General features: G+C 35.9%; 1 protein-coding gene across 1 annotated transcript in view; it reads right to left on the bottom strand.

Moving 5' to 3' along the window:
* HPS1 (Hermansky-Pudlak syndrome 1 protein) overlaps nucleotides 1-16,745 on the bottom strand; it is a 23,439-nt gene extending 6,694 nt beyond the window's left edge. Inside the window, exons 1-7 of the mRNA XM_071591946.1 lie at nucleotides 16,283-16,745; nucleotides 15,947-16,099; nucleotides 15,689-15,801; nucleotides 13,320-13,568; nucleotides 11,181-11,578; nucleotides 8,191-8,375; nucleotides 3,382-3,594 (exon numbers count right to left, since the gene is read on the bottom strand). Of these exons, the coding sequence (XP_071448047.1) occupies nucleotides 3,382-3,594; nucleotides 8,191-8,375; nucleotides 11,181-11,578; nucleotides 13,320-13,568; nucleotides 15,689-15,801; nucleotides 15,947-16,099; nucleotides 16,283-16,402 (1,431 nt within the window). The 5' untranslated portion in view covers nucleotides 16,403-16,745. The remainder of the gene's footprint in view (nucleotides 1-3,381; nucleotides 3,595-8,190; nucleotides 8,376-11,180; nucleotides 11,579-13,319; nucleotides 13,569-15,688; nucleotides 15,802-15,946; nucleotides 16,100-16,282) is intronic.

Here is a 16,745-nt window from a genome sequence, read left to right as displayed (position 1 = left end):
CATTTTCCACCAATTAATACAAATATGTTTTAAGAAGTAATAGTTGAAAGTATGTCATATGGGACTGATATATAGCATACAGCTTATAGTTGGCAAGTGTTATGGGAAATGAAAGAAAATAGCTGTCTTGATTTCTACCAGCATGTTTAAAGGAATTTTAGGACTCCATAAGTTTTCCTAAATTTTTAGTCTAAGAGAGGGGTGGTACATACTTCTCAATGGAGCCCTGCATTCAGTTGGAAGATTTACAGCACATACAAATCCAATGCATTAACAAAAATTTGTGATAGTTACCATACCAGTAATGTATAATTATGGTGCTGCTTACTTTTCCATCTACAACATAATTTCATATTGATCATTGGCTTGGCAAATGGAAATTACATGTTTTAGGGACATTCACTCTTCCTCTATTCTCTGAAAATCCTACTTTCATCAAATTGTCGACCTATCTCTAACATATCAATGCACGAATGTTTGGACACATAAATTGTTCATCAGGGATCAGATTTACAACAAATCTGACAAAAACACATTTACCATAACATTTCTTTTCCAAAACTCAGGGATCACCTGTATTTTATCTTGAGCAGGATTGAAAATAAACAAGATGTTACCACATTTCCTTTTAATGCAGCAATCTTAAGGGAAAATATTTTTCAGAGAAAATTTTATATTCTATACATTTCTCATCCCTTTTCTCTGTTCTATTAACCGTTCGGTCCGTAACCAAACTTTCACCATTCGTTCTATAACCGGGTACCCAACTACAGCTGTCAGGAATGACAGCAAAAGATGGTACTCAGTGGGCTGAGGCAACAACAAGGGAACATCAAGTTGCAAGGCGACAAGTTGTTGTGCGACAGAGATATGAACCTAATAGGAACACCAACATGCTCTCATTTTGCAACACAATCACATTATTTTTCACTCCGGAAATGGCTAATATCATTATTCGTCATATGAATTAAAAAGTAAGCTCAACATATGCAGCATATAATGACAAAATCCACGGAAGAAACCATTGGTATGGAAAGGTTTTGAGCATAAGGATTTTTATGCATTCCTGGCTACTCTGATCAACTCTGGCACCAATAACTCAAATGCTGACAATGCAAGGGAAATGTGGAAGCCGTACTCATATCCATTGTATCGTGCAGCAATGGGGTCGCTTCTGGAAAATTGTTTGTTTTATTCGATTTTACGATGCCAATACTCGTGCTCAGCACATGGAGAGTGATAAGGCTGCTCCAATACGAGGGACCTTTGGAAAATGCTCAATAGTAATTTGGCAAAACATTATAAGCCAACAGAGCACCTGACAATCGACGAGCAACTTTTTGCATATCAAGGTCGAACTAAATTCACTTAATATATTCCATTAAAGCCAGCCAAGTATGGAATCAAAGCATGGTGGATATGGGATGCTGAAAATTCGTATACGCTTGCCAGACAGCTTTACGCTGACAAATTGAGAGCCGGGCACAAGAAAAGCGTTGGTGAGAGAGTTGTCAAAGACTTGGTTGCACCGTACAAAAGGATCCGGTAGAAATATTACAATGGATAATTACTTCACTACTCTGCCGTTGACAAAATAGTTACTATCCTGGGATTCAACAATTGAATCTTTGAAGAAAAATAAGCCGTACATTCCACCAGCAATGGTTGCATCAAAAACACTGGAAGAATTATCCACTGAGTTTGGCTTTCATGAAAAATGAACCATGTGCAGTTATGCGCCAAAAAAAACAAGACAGTTATTCTACTATCATCAACGCATCAGGACGCAAAGATTGGTGATGGTGCAAAGAAAAAAAATATTGAATTTTGTAATTGGTTAAAAGCTGGAGAGGACACGATGGATATAATGCTTTGTAGATATACTACAAAAAGATCAACTCGCAGGAGGCCTCTAGCATTTTTCTAAAATATTCTCGATATCACCTGCCTTGCAGCATACAGGTATATACTTTATTTCTAGAATAATAAATTGCTATAAAAAAACTTATGAATGACGATTATTTTATTGCAACTTGGAAGAGAGGTGTGTACTCCATAAATCGTTCAAATAATGCACAAATCATTAGGCATTTCATTACCAAAGTGGCGATTGAAATTTTTTTGGGTCGACCATAAATCCACATGCGCAGCCAACAGCCAGGAAACCTCAGGCACAGTTAGATTACACCAGAAGGAAAAAAATTACTGGTGCAGGCCGTATTTGTCTCCAGAGCTAATTCAAAAAAATGTTGCAAAACTCAAAAGTCATGTTTGGTATGCGAGTTCCCTGTTTGTGATGAACATTGTAATACATCCGCGACATGTAAGGAGTGGGCAAAATAACTAAATGTTTGTTATTTATGATAACTAAATGCTAGTTTTTTTGTATAGAACTGGGTTATTATGAATAAAAGAAAAAATAACTAAAATAAACAAAACGGAATGAAGTTTTTTTACCTACTACCTTTACTATTGTCTATAAAAATTGTTTAAATGAAGGAAATAACAAACGATATTTTTGATTATTTATTCAAAAGTCAAGTTACATAGACACTTTGATAAACGGTCTCTTTAGTGTGTAAAAATCGGCTTTCATACACAAAGACCTTAGTGGGTACCCGGTCTTGATGGAGGGGGTATTAAGTTTGATAGTTAATAACTGTTATTGAATCATTGATTGCAAAAAATTGGTGTGAGACTACTTCAATTTTGGGGATCTGGGTTGTCATACAATTTTTTTAAGGGAAAGTCAATTAATTGTATCTACAAATATAAAATGGTTACCTGGGTACCCGGTTATGGACCAGATGGTTAAATGATATTTGTGATACCTATGATTTTAAAGATACACTCCCTTATTCTCTGTCTATCATCACAGTGAGAACCAAGTGCCACTGCCTCCAAACATGCTACAAATCAAATAATATACATTCAAACACTACTCATAAATTTTAAAAGCTCAATTGAATAACCAAGATGGAGAAACAACCCTTTTTACTATTTTTTGCAATTAGTAACTCCAAACTGATTTAAACAAGGAGAAAAATTTGAGTAAATTGAGAGGTAAAAATTCAGATATACTTAGCAAACTAAAAACAAAGTACCCGTAGTGAACTCTAAAAATTCCTCAAAAGAATTGAGTGCATTTTCCTGAAAGTTGTCAGAATGGCCAAATGGCCCCATGAGATTTTTCAAAAATCAAAAAATAAACCACAGGTACTTTTGTCTTGTTGGTCAAAAAGTGGCATATGATCCAATGACATACCCAAATTTGGGGGGAAATAGGAATAAGTTGCCAGTTTCTTTATATTATCATTTACAAATATATTTCTCTCCCACTGTTTTTATTGAGAACAATAACATAGATAGTCAGGTTCTTACCACACACGATTCCAAATCAAAAGCTGACATAGTTGCACTTTTGCTTTTAGGTTTTGATCGGCGAACCCCATCAAAGATATGTTTGATTCCAGTCTCCAAAGAGTCAAAAGCAACCCTAACTCCAGCAACATCTCTCTGAAGCTGAAGAGATTGCAATGATGTAAGGGCAGCAAAGGCTTCATGTAGACCATTGGCTACTGCACCAGAGCCAGTCTGAAAAAAGCACAGAAAAGCATGTATTCAGCATTATACTTCAACTTTAAATATTACTGTTGAATTCATTGATTTTTAATGGCTATCACTATCAGCAATACACAATACCAAAATAAAAATAAAAAGAACCATTAACACAGTAATCAACCCAAAAATCGCTTAGGTAGGTGATGGTAGAGTTCACCCAGTACTAAGCTCGACAGCAAGTGAAATTCACACATCAAGGTAGGGGGGCCAGTTCCTTTCCCTGTACCAGTTATGGTTTCCCAGGAAGATCTGGTACCCGAAAAATCACATTGTTTGGGTGGAGCTGCAGGTGACCAGAGACTAGCCTGGGAATTGAACCCAGGACCCTCTGGTCAGTAGTCCAACACTCTACCCTCTGGACTACCGTGACCCACTAAAAATAAATAATGTTCAAATAATCCTTATTCCTTTTTTATAAAACCTAAATGGAGAAAGTCCTGTAATAAATGCACAGTCTTTTCCATGGGGTTATTCAACAACAAAATTTCAGATTTTTCAGAAGTTTCACTTGACAGATGACATATAACATGGTGAACACTAAAATATAACACTCAGGGAAAATTTAAAATATGCACACACTCCAACTCAATCACTAAACCCAAGTCTTGTATCATACGGATTACAAAAGAAATCATTGACTTCTGCTTCTAGTAACTTCATCATTGACCATGTCTTTGTTCAACTGCTGCTCCAGTGTTAAGGGAAACCATATTTTCTGGTGAAACTCTATTCAATGATGTGTATTCAAGAGGGTGATTCGAAAAGTAAGGTCTCCTTTCTTTCATGAAAAATCAAATTTATTCTCAACTTTGCGTACATTGTTGGAAAGTTTGAGCATTTTGCTTTTTTTCTACATAGTCGCCTTGATGATCAATCACTTTTTGCATCCTTGTAAGCTGCTTTTTAATACCGGCGTCGTACCTTTCTCCCGCCGAGTCGCAAAGCCAACAGATGACTCGTTCTCCGATATAAATTCATCGCCATTTAGTGGAAGTGTACGGTGAGAAGTGTACGGACATCAAAAATGTGCGGAAGTGGTGTAGGGAGTTTTTTGATGGCCGGAAAAACGTCCATGATGAGCAGTGATCAGGGCGGCCGATTTTGCCAGAATAAACGGTGGCTCCAATTGACGAGATGGTGTACAATAAACGGAGAATTACCCTTCATGAGATAAAGGAAGGCCTTAATGAAGAGAGTGGCTACTTCTCTGTGCAGAATATTGTGTCGGAGGTCCTCGGTTACAACAAGATGTCTCACCAAAGGAGTGTGTTTGAATCATGACAATGCATGCCCACACCAACATGCACGTGTCACATCAAATGACCACCCTACTCAATGAATATGGCTGGGATACCATCGACCCTCATTACAACCCGGACATTGCCCCCAGCGACTACCACTTGTTTCCCGCTCTCAAAAAACACCTTGGAAAACAAAAATTCAAGTCAGACAAGGAAGTGCAAGAGGCAGTTGTCAGGTGGCTTTGTGAAGCGGCGGGAGAAAGGTACAATGCCGGTATTAAAAAGCTGGTAACAAGTATGCAAAAAGTGATTGATCATCAAGGCAACTATGTAGAAAAATACCTAAATGCTCAACCTTTCCTACGATGTACACAAAGTTGAGAATAAATTTGATTTTTCATGAAAAAAAATAGGTGAACTTACTTTTCGAATCGCCCTCGTATGTAGCCTGATAATTTGTTATTTATAATTTTGGATATCTATTGTTTCTCAACTTTCAGTAATTCGAGGAAACAAAATAAGGTAGCCAGACATTGATTTACTTACATAATCATTGAAGGAGTATTAACACATGTAATGATCATTTTTACTATTGCCTCTTAAAAGGGCATTTCCAGATATGTTTTACATTGACAAGCAGAGACCTGACATAGGTGAGGCAACTTTGGTGCGAACCCCAAGAGCCTGTCATCTAGAGCCTTATAACTACGTGCAATAAAAACAATAAAATGGTCCATATGACACGTGTGTCTATATACGAGGATTTATTGTTCTTCCTAGTGTCAACAGGAGAGAGGAGAAACAAAAGGAAGGTTCAGTTCATCACATAGATTAAGCAAAACGAGATCTTTGCTGCAATGTCAATATTACACCAAGAGGAATTTTTGACAGTGAAAATAAAGCAGACTGCCAAAAACCAAACAAGTTCACCAATAAAATCTACAGGAGGGTAAATTAGCAAGAGAAGAAATGGAAAGGTCTATCACTCCTATTAAATATCAGTTCCTGAAACTGAGCAGTAATGCCAGTTTCATGATGACCTTTGATGAGCATCATGCAATTATAATATGACTAAAACCATACAATTGCATTCCCATGAATTAAATAGGTATTTATTTATTGGGTGCAAACATTTCCTCAGGTCACATCTTCCAGCAAATTCATGAGACATGCCTTTTGTCTGGGCAAAATAAGGAATAAAAAACCATGAGATACTCTCACTATCAGACAGTAATTGGAAACCTATTAGAATCAATAGCTTACTCCCCAGGCAAGGTAGTGAAATAACCGCCAGCTTTTGCAGTCTAAAATTTTTGAACTGTACATTACTACAAAGGATATAATTTCAAGCCACTATTTCTCCTGTCCAGCTTGTGTCCTTCACATGATAGAACCAATCATCACACAAAATCAGCATCCAAGCCACTAACATTTCATAACATGATAATATACTTGAGGAAGCATCCAATCGATAGATGCCCTTTGGAATCTGTGGTAATTTTTTTCCAGTTAACCTTCATAAACTTCAAAAATAGGGAAATTATCCGTTTCAGGCAAGAAAACTCCATTTTGTGACATGGGAAAACATTTATGGATTTCATATTTATTTTAAATGAACATTAACTGATTTGCCGGGGTGATACCAGCATTTTTAATTATCATAATTCCCAATTTACTATTAATGATAGCCACAAATTTAATTCTTACACGCAAAACATGGGGGATCAAGAAGAATTAAAAACTCTAACCTCAAGGAAATGTGAACTAATTTCAACACTAACCTGGAGCTAAACACACCTACCTATATGCTTAACTTGATATCTCCTGGGACAGGGTAATTAGGGAAAAGCTTCTAAGGATTGTAGATGTTTCAGCTTATGCATTTATAGTATAAGTAGTTAAGTTTAAGGACTAATATAAACTTCATAAATTAGTATTATTGAATACTCCAATTCAAATTGATTTTTTAAAATTATAATTAATATGAATAAAAACATCTTTTAAGAGAATTTTTTGGCAAAGTGGAGAACTACATTCCAAAAATATTAGTCTGCTCTGCAGTAATTAAAATTAGTTATAGGACAAGGCCTGTTTGATTAAATGTGATCATAAAATTTTTATACACATAATTAAGTGTCACAATATGTATTTTTATGTAGTCTTGTAGCATGATATGCAATGTATATGTGGTACAAGTTTCAATGATTTGACTTTAGTTGTGTGCACTGGTATGACACACTGATACAACATTCCCCTAATAACAAAAATTGATATGACTATGACTTTACCATGAGGAGCCACCATTTTAGTTTTGTTTGGTTTTGATCATTTCCTTACAGAAGAAAGAAAATCTTTATCTTCCTCTAAAAATAACTTCAACTGCAAGCAAACCGCCAGTTGGCACTCGATGAAATTTTCAGTATTTCTGATCATGCCCTTTACATTATTCATAAGTCTTCTCGCAAATGGCAGCATTGGTATTAATATTTACTTCCATGACAGCCATAGAAGGAGTACTGGATACACCATGCTTTTTTTAAATAGGTCACAGCTGATGCTTTGTCCTAGCAAAAGAAAATTTCAATGCAGCATGCCATGCTGCTCACCATTTGTTACCTTAAATTTTTGCTGTAGATGCATTAAACATGTATCAACCTGCAATGGTTGCCACTAATGCTATACTGGAGTCAAACCAATGAAACTCGTCCCACCTATAGATTCTATATTAAGCAAACAGTATAAGATAAAATTAAATTTTTACATAATAAAGTACATGAATGAAAACCATGTGATACCTCTTCATTACAGCCATTTCAATTAACATTTTTTGCAAAGTTACAGCATGAGACAATATTAATGAGGCCATTCACTAATATTCAGGTCTACTGTTCAACTGATTGGAATGCATATGAAGGAAAATTTTTTCAAGCCATTTTTCTTTTTTGTGTGTTAAAAAACATTGACCCAGACTGAAAAATACAATTAAATGGATGTTTATGATAAATCCTCAAAGTGAACATAAATCTTGACACATTACCCATTTATTAAATGAAAAAAATTCCAGCCCTATCAACTCATACTGACCTTGCAACAAATATTGCTGTTTTTCCTCTCTTGGATTTTACTAGATGGATTTTACCCTAACGGGTAGTTCAAATAATAAACTTATCAATATAATTCAGTGGGCTTCAGATAAAGTTCCTAGTATATTAATGTCTTGTCCGAGGCATAAAGTTTATAAGGTCAGACATTGCTATATTTATGTATTTCGTATTGTGTAGTACTGTTTCAGAGCAACATACTTCTGAATATTTTTTATCACACCAACCTCAATTATAAGTAAAAGGTGAACATCTTCACAAACTCTGGCTATGTGAACAATGTGGGGAGTGAATCCTGGGCCACCTCCCCTCAGCAGCATCAAATGACTATGAACTTCACTGCTGATACCCTGCTCACGCCTCAATACAGACAGATCATAGCCAATTCTTGAATTCTGCTCTCCAGAATGACCTAGAATTTAGGGAAAAATTGGTACCAAATAAAAACTAAGCATGAAGTAGTTAAATAAAAACTTGGACAGACAAAAAATTTGATCAAAATAAATTCCTTTTCTTCTTTTACCATTATTGTTAATGACTGTCCATTAAGCCACCATAGGGGAAAGGTATTTGAAACAAACAAAATAAATTTTTCTCATTTACATATGTACTAATCAAATGATCTTTATTGGTGATTCAATTCCATTGACAATGCACACTGTAATTTGGTCTACGTTCATTGGCCAAAAGCAAATTAGGTTTTGTGATTATACAATCCAACATATAATCCTCAACCATTTATTAACTATTCCACTCTCTAAAGAGAATCTGGAAAATTGGTTCATGACAATCAGCAAATTGCCTAAAGTGATGGATAAACAAATAAATTAATTGATGCATTGCACAAGATAAAACAGAACAAATTAGTAACTACTCAAATTTATGGCAAAAGGGCATAGAAAAATCATAGTGGCAAAAATGTCTTCTCTGGTAAATATATTCCATAAAATACAGAAATATCTACCCAAATATTGGATAGCTTTTTACAACAAAAACAGCCAAAGAAACATCATTTGTCACCATTATTAAAATAGAAAGAAAGACTCGTACTTTTCCACAGATTTTATTATACGGTACAACGTGTTTCACCGACTTGCGGCATCATCATCAAACGTGGGCTATTAGTTTCGTTACGTGGACGATATACTATGCCTATGGACCGGAACCAACCGACAGTTAGACTCCTTCCTTAATTTCCTAAACACTCTTCATCGGAATATCTCCTTCTCCATGGAAAAAGACGTCAACGGCACCATCAACTTCCTCGACTTGACAATCACAATTAGGGATAATAGACACGAAGTTGCAATTTATAGGAAACCCACATATACAGACCATATAATTTCTAATGATTCCGCACACCACTTTTCTCACAAACACGCAGCCCTCCACTCCATGATCCACCGCCTCCTACACATCCCCCTTTCCCCCAAAAACTTCAAAATTGAACTCGTGAATATCACTAATATAGCTACCAACAATGGTGTCAACCCCAAACTAGTTGACACATTACTACGGAAAAAACAAAAAGCAATGGCCATAAAAAGCATTTTCGTATCTCAGCCCGCAGTATCTAAAGATTTTAAGCGGTGCTCGATCCCGTTTCTGGGAGATCTTTCATATAGGATTTCCAACTGCCTACCCACCTCACTCAAAGCAGCCTTCTACCCACCCATAACCCTCTCCAAACTTCTAGCCAATGGAAAAGACACCCAGGATAGCCTTCTCAAATCAGGCATTTATAAACTGAAATGCGAGGATTGCAACAGCGTTTTTGTCAGTCAGACCGGCAGGAATATCAAGTTACGAGTCAAGGAACACGCTAGGTGTCACAAAAATCAGAATAACAACTCTCTCTTCGCCAAGCATTTACTAGAATTCAACCACAGCAGTGACTTTGTCCCAGAGATATTACACACACTCCCAAAAGGATTAAAAATGGACGCTCTCGAGCAATTAGAGATTAGAAGGCACTTGGTGAACCCCAACACGACACTTTGTAATGAGCAATTATTCCCATACCCCTCCCCACTCCTCTCCGAGAAATTAGCCTGGAAATGGTCAAAACAATCCATCAATGCACCTGCGAGCCCCCATCCCCCTCAAATCCTTCCAACCCTCCCCGCCCCCACTCTGTCCTGAGGGTATATATGCTTGCTCTGTCTGTTTTGCAAATTTGTACCTGATAATGCCGCAAGTCGGTGAAACGCGTTGTACCGTATAATAAAATCTGTGGAAAAGTACGAGTCTTTCTTTCTATTTTAATAATGGATATCAATTACTTCCACGAAGTGAAGCCTGAAACAATAGAATATATCATTTGTCACACTAAAGACGTGATAGATTTGACGCATAAAAGTGGGTTGTATAAATTGGATTGTAGTGACTGTCCAACAATATCTCATGTCCAAATGGGTAGGAGGTTTAAAGATATAATAAGGGAGCAGGAAGCCAGAGAGGGAGAAGGAAAAAGCCCTCATTATAAATCATGTTTTTGTATTCCTTCCACTCCTCCCTCCTCAATGCAGGCCAACAGACCGCAGTAGTGAAACCGTCCTCTCCCCCAACAGTGTCCCTCGAATTTCAATTAATTGGAAACTTGACCCATTTCTGTATTTTCAAAATAAGTTAATCATCTCATCATGTCCAGTGCATGCAGATCACTCTTATGTCTAAGACATTGTATTTAGTAAGAATGAGTTTCATTTACACATTAATACCATTCCAGTATTGATACTATCCTTAGTTGACAAAATTATGTCCACTCAATGCACATCCATAAATAACTAATACAGGTATACCTGTATATTTGTCATAACTTGAATGCTATTTCCAAAAGATGCACATTTATATTCAATCCATATATTCTACACCTCGAATATTTGAGAATAAATTTTTAAAAAACTAGCCTGTATTCAAGAAAATACAAAATTGTCACATGACGTTTTATAGTATTATCAAATAATATTTCCTTATGCTAGAAGAAAATGTGGTACTTGGTATATGAAGTTTTCTGCCACACACCTAAAATATGGCAAAGTTGAAAAGATTGAGACCTAAATACTATAAATTCCAGTTAGAAAATTTACATCTCATTCATTTTATAACATTCAACCTATATGAGAATTAACAAAATCATTGCAAGAGTGATGGTTCATGACTTAGAGTTAATAACAATCATAAATTTCAACGAACAATTACCCCATGAATATTTTACCTAAAACTGGTTCATCAAATATTTCTTCTGATTCAGCCTCTTTGTCTGTCCCTTGCTCACCATCACTGCCTCCACTGACAGTTTTCTTGACTCTTCGCCTCACATTACTGGGGCTGTCTGGAGGACTGTAAAATTCACCTTCACTGGAGTCCTCAGCTATAACTGTATGTGTAACATCATGATTGCTATGACCATCTCTCGATGGAGCTGGGTATGATTTTTCATCTTTAGAATACTCATAAGTGTTCCTAATATGGTTCTGAATGTCATCAGCAGTAACATCAACTTCTGAGCATTCATCATCTGACAATGAGTCTTTTGCCTGTGTTTGATTCATAGTATTAGTTAAGAGGCTTAAAAAAAGAATATCGCTGGCAGCTAAATCCTTAGCACTCCGGCTGCAATAAACAAAGAAATTAATGTAAAACCATATAAAATATCTCAGTAAAAGATAGTGAAGTACATAATCAGTTTCTCTCTTCAAAGATATAAAGTGAAACGAAATTATTATAATACAAGAAAAAAACCTGGATGAAGAACACTTAATTCTTTAATTTTCCAACAGGTTTGACTACCGATGTTTTTTTACATCATGAAGAGATTCAATCCGCAATGACCCTTCTTAAAACTACACTTTTCTTCTTGAGAAGAATGGGATGGAGGAGGAGATGTAAGGGGTGCCAAACACCTACTTCAGGAGCTCCATAGGTAAGGTTAACAGAAATCAGAATTCATAAGCACAAGATGAACATGAATTATAAGCAGCCATTGTAAAGATATAGAACCGTAGGAAAAATAAAAAAAATTTGTAAAGAGCAGGGCCAACAAAAGTTTGAATGAAAACAGTGTTTTTGCCACCCACAAGTAGGGAAGCACTTTCTTCCTCTAAGAGCACCAAGTGAATAAGAAGTGAATTTTTTAAAAATATTCAAATGCATATATTTATTATAAAATCTTCAATTGATACAAAATTTACCATTTGGGAAAGCACTTTCCCAGAGCAATCCTATGTGCACCTGACAGTCATTTTACTATTTTGTTGTAATCCTCAACACTCCTGAGGTTTATGTTTTATCACCTCTAAATGAGGAGAAACAAGAACATACATGCTCATTCTGCCCATATCATTTGAAAATTTTCAGTGTGCAGAGGTAATTTGTTTACCTGCATGTTTCATAAGTGCCTTATATAAAAGATTAAGACTCATTCTTTATTCAAGTTCCTGAGCTGGGCAAACAAATCTGCCTAATGTATTATGGCACATAAAAGTAAGCCTATCTAATAATTAAGTCATCCACCTGAAATATAATCCTAACCATCAACTAATTGATAACAATGCCTAGAGATAAAGAAAAGATGTCACAAATTTTCCTTTTGTGAGAAAAAAAAATTCAATGAATAGATACTATTAAAACCCATGGACTCATACATAAACAGATATTAAGCCAAGTATTTGAAATATGTTTTGTTAAAATATGAGAGAGAACATGTGCAGAATGACATGCCTAAGACTGCTCTGAATTCTTCCATTGCTGGTAAATTTTATTGAAATATCAAAATATAGAATTATTATTGTCGAATATTTGTATTAATTTGAGATTCTCCGACAAATGTACATAATACATGAGGTGAAGAGGTAAGGAAGCATCAAAGTTAGAGGGTTTGCGTAGATTGAGAAAAGAGAATTATCTTTAGATGAAAAATATAAGATCCATACGCATTTGCACTAATATAATTATTATTCATTACATAGTTGAAAATGAAATATGCTAAAAGCAAAGAAAAAATAAAAGCAAAAATACCACTTACACAAGACTCAGGCCCAAAACCTACCAGTTATGCGCTCATAACTCGAACCACTCATTTTCTGTGGTGGAAATGGTCCTTCCGAGTGCAATACAATGCGCATATCTAAGTGACCCTTCTGCTTTTTTACATATTAACTATTTAAACTATTTAAATAAGGGCAAAAGTGAGAAGAATGATATATCATCTTTCAACAACTACAATCCCATAACTCCTCATCCAATTAGAGGCATGCAAAATACAAATTTTCCTTGTGAATTTTAAGGGTACCCCATTGGCCCCAGTGGCCCTCTACACTTATGCCATCTAATCTGGTGTAAATATATCACATACCTTGAATATAATGAGAGAAATTTAGAATTAACAAAAAGTAGGAAGTGGACACGGGAAGAGTCAGGCGCAGTTGTCCGAAGACGGTCTGCAGCTCCCCTGAGAGCATTTAGTGATGACCCAGCAATTTCTCCATTCACCCCAAGTTGTTCCACAGCTTCAACTAAGAATGCCTGGTCTGAGTCTCTGAGATGCCTCCAGCCATCCAACAATTTACTGAGCAGTTGTGATACTTCTTTATCATGCTTTAACCTAAAATTTATAATATTTTTAATTGATTATATGACAATACCAAAACATGTCAAAGAAGAGAATAGAAAATGGCAATCGCATGACAAGAAAACATATTAAGGGTGAATTAGCATAACAATAATACTATATTGTAACTACGAGGGTCATCCGGAAAGTAGTACCCGTTCGTGAAATAAAGACACAAAAGTAAATATTAACAAACATAAAAAAATTTATTTGAAAGAGGATACTTTAAACTACTTCTCAACATAATCTCCAAGCAAATTAAGGCATTTGTCATAACGTGTGACAAGTTTCTGTATTCCTGCTGCATAGTCCTTCGCCGCCAGCTCATTGAGATACGCGAGGGACCCATCTTGCACAAATTTTTGCATAATGCAGATGGTGTTTAACAATTTCATGAACAATTGTTCGAGAAACATTGGGAAAATGCTCACAGATGTCATCAATTGTGACGCGCCGATCGTTCCTCACGAATTCGTCAACTGAGCTCACCAGTTGGTCTGTAATGACAGACGGTCTCTCCGAACGCTCATCGTCGTGTGTGTTCCCCCTCCCCATGTTGAAGTTGCGACACCACCGCCGAACAGACGACTCGTCCATTACATTGTCTCCATACACCTCCTTTAATTGGCGATGAATATCACATGGGCGAACGTTTCTTGCATTGAGGAATTTAATCACTGCCCTCACTTCACAACTGGCGGCGTTCTCAATTTTTTTAAACATTGTAAACAATCACAGAAACAACACAGGCAATGCTAGCGTCACGCAACTTGGCTCAGAGAAGGCAGACAAGCCACTGAAGCTATCTGACCTCGTCCAGCGGCTACTCGCGTCGTCAGCACTTCATGCGGCACGAACGGGTACTACTTTCCGGATGACCCTCGTATTTTGTGATTTTTGTGATTTACTGCTGGGGTGATCTGAAAAGTCTATTTGAATATTAAAACTAGTAAATTTTGTGGGATAAACCATTTATATTTTTAAACATAAGTCTCCTGTTAAACACCAAACCCTTAGACATTACATTGAAGACAATTACATACAACCAAGCCCTAGGTGGAGGCAAGTCCACCTAGGTGGGAATCAAACCCACGATCTCTGGGTTGGCAGGTGAGGATATTACCCCACCCCCACCGGGGCTGGCAAGTTATAGATGGTTTTCAGAGAATTTGGAGTGAAAGAGCAGTTACTGAATGCTATAGAAGTGATTTATTAAACAACACCGCTACTTGAAGAGGGAACACAATCTTGAGTTTCTTGAGAAAGATTGGAATCAAAACATGATGTACAACAATGCGAGTAATGTCATCTTAATTGTTCAATGTTTTTATAAACAAATGTAAGAAATAATAATGGAAGAATTAATAAATAATAAATAAATGGAAGAAAGACCATAAATGGCATGAAAACAGCAAAAAACTTGCTTTTGGATAATTTGTACAAATTGGCAGAAAATTCATGCAAGTTTATAGGATAGATGAAGAGATAAAATTTCCTTTGAACACTGGCATAAGAATGAAGGTAATGAGGGAAGGCTCTAATAAACTGAATGCGTCTAAGATCGCAAAAATCACAGTACTAAAATGTACTCCTCCCTAAATTAATTTATAAAATGCTACAATAAGCAAGAATGTCAAATAAATGCAGTAAATATAGACACTTTACAAGAGTGCTCATGGTAAAATAGAAGATATAGGGTGAAGAAATGAGTGGACTTTGATTCTGTGGTTTAGATGTAACAGTAATAGACATGAATGAAAATAATGAGCTCTACTGGCTGGGCCATTCCAAGAGAAAGGAAGAGTCAAATTACCAAAAAACACGAGAAAAGAGTGAATGGTTTTAGAGCAATAAGTACACCAAGAAAATCATGGGTGAATGAAGTTGAAAAGACACGCAAGGCAATTAATATAGAGTACCTTATATAGATGGGCATGCATGATACGATAAAATATCACACATACAAGTATTCATACATTTTTCAAACAGTCACTATGTTCTTATGATCAATAGAAACTTCTAATAAATCTTTTTGATGAAGTAGCTACAATGTGCACCTGGAAATATTACTTTCAGAAACTTAAGTACGTCCATTGAAAGAGAGAAAAACTTACAGGGACACATCAGGACCACAGAGGTGTTGAACTAGTACAACACAAATGGAAAGTGTTCTTTTCATCAGCATAACATCTTCCATTCCAATATGTATGAATAGATAACCCATATACTGAAAAATGAAACAAATATCATTTAAATAAACCATTGAAAAATTCTTCACGGAAAATCTTTGAATGCCTTGTACTGTATAGCTTTAATAGCTTGGTAACAGCAGGTAACCCCTGAACTAATATTAACCGAATAAGATGAATTACCTCATCAAACACCATGTTCGTCCCATCTTGACATTGAACAGATATATATGAATTGCCAAACTGACAACCCATTAACCTCTGTGATGTCACAATTGGAGAGAAAAGTTGAATAATAATGTTGGAACTTAATTTTCCTTTAATACTACTCCCGTCCTTAAAAATTGCAAATATCCACATTAGTAGAGTTATTCATTCACAAAATACTTGGAAAGAGACATCATAAAAAATTAATACAGATGTAAAGAGAAAATATTCACATTTTTAAAAACACCATGCATAGAAAACGCCACAGACTTAACTGATTGCATAACACTCAAAGGAAGATGGGTAGCTTACCAAATCTCCAGGAATGAGTCCCTGTCGATATGCTAACTTCTTAACATGTTTTGAGAATTTGTTGTCATATTTTGAATAAAGAATATCGTTCAAATGATCAAACACTAGAATACACCTCATTGTAGTTAAAACAAATTTCAAATATGATTTAAATCTTTTGGTCAGGCTCAGAAATCGTAAGTAAAATTCATGGGCTCCACACAATTCACATATCACACAAACTTAGCGAGAGTGCATTTTCCTTGAGAGCCTTTCAATGTATCATACAAGTTAAACGAGAAGATGAGACTCGGCAAACAGTTATTTTTGCTACAGGTAACGTGCGCTGAATATGTAATCACTTTCGTAGATATATTAAATCCTGAAGATTTCCGTTTGGAAGAGATAATAATCCTTACTCGAAAAAAAATATAGCGTTAAAAAAACCAAAAATAACTCACAACTGTCAAATTTAAGCAACTTA

This window comes from Hetaerina americana, unplaced genomic scaffold (assembly GCF_022747635.1).
Source record: "Hetaerina americana unplaced genomic scaffold, ioHetAmer1.1.p SCAF_5, whole genome shotgun sequence".
In the NCBI taxonomy this organism is placed as follows: Eukaryota; Metazoa; Arthropoda; class Insecta; order Odonata; family Calopterygidae; genus Hetaerina; species Hetaerina americana.
The sequence above is the reverse complement of the archived record's forward strand: the minus strand, read 5'-3'. Positions and strand labels throughout refer to the sequence as shown.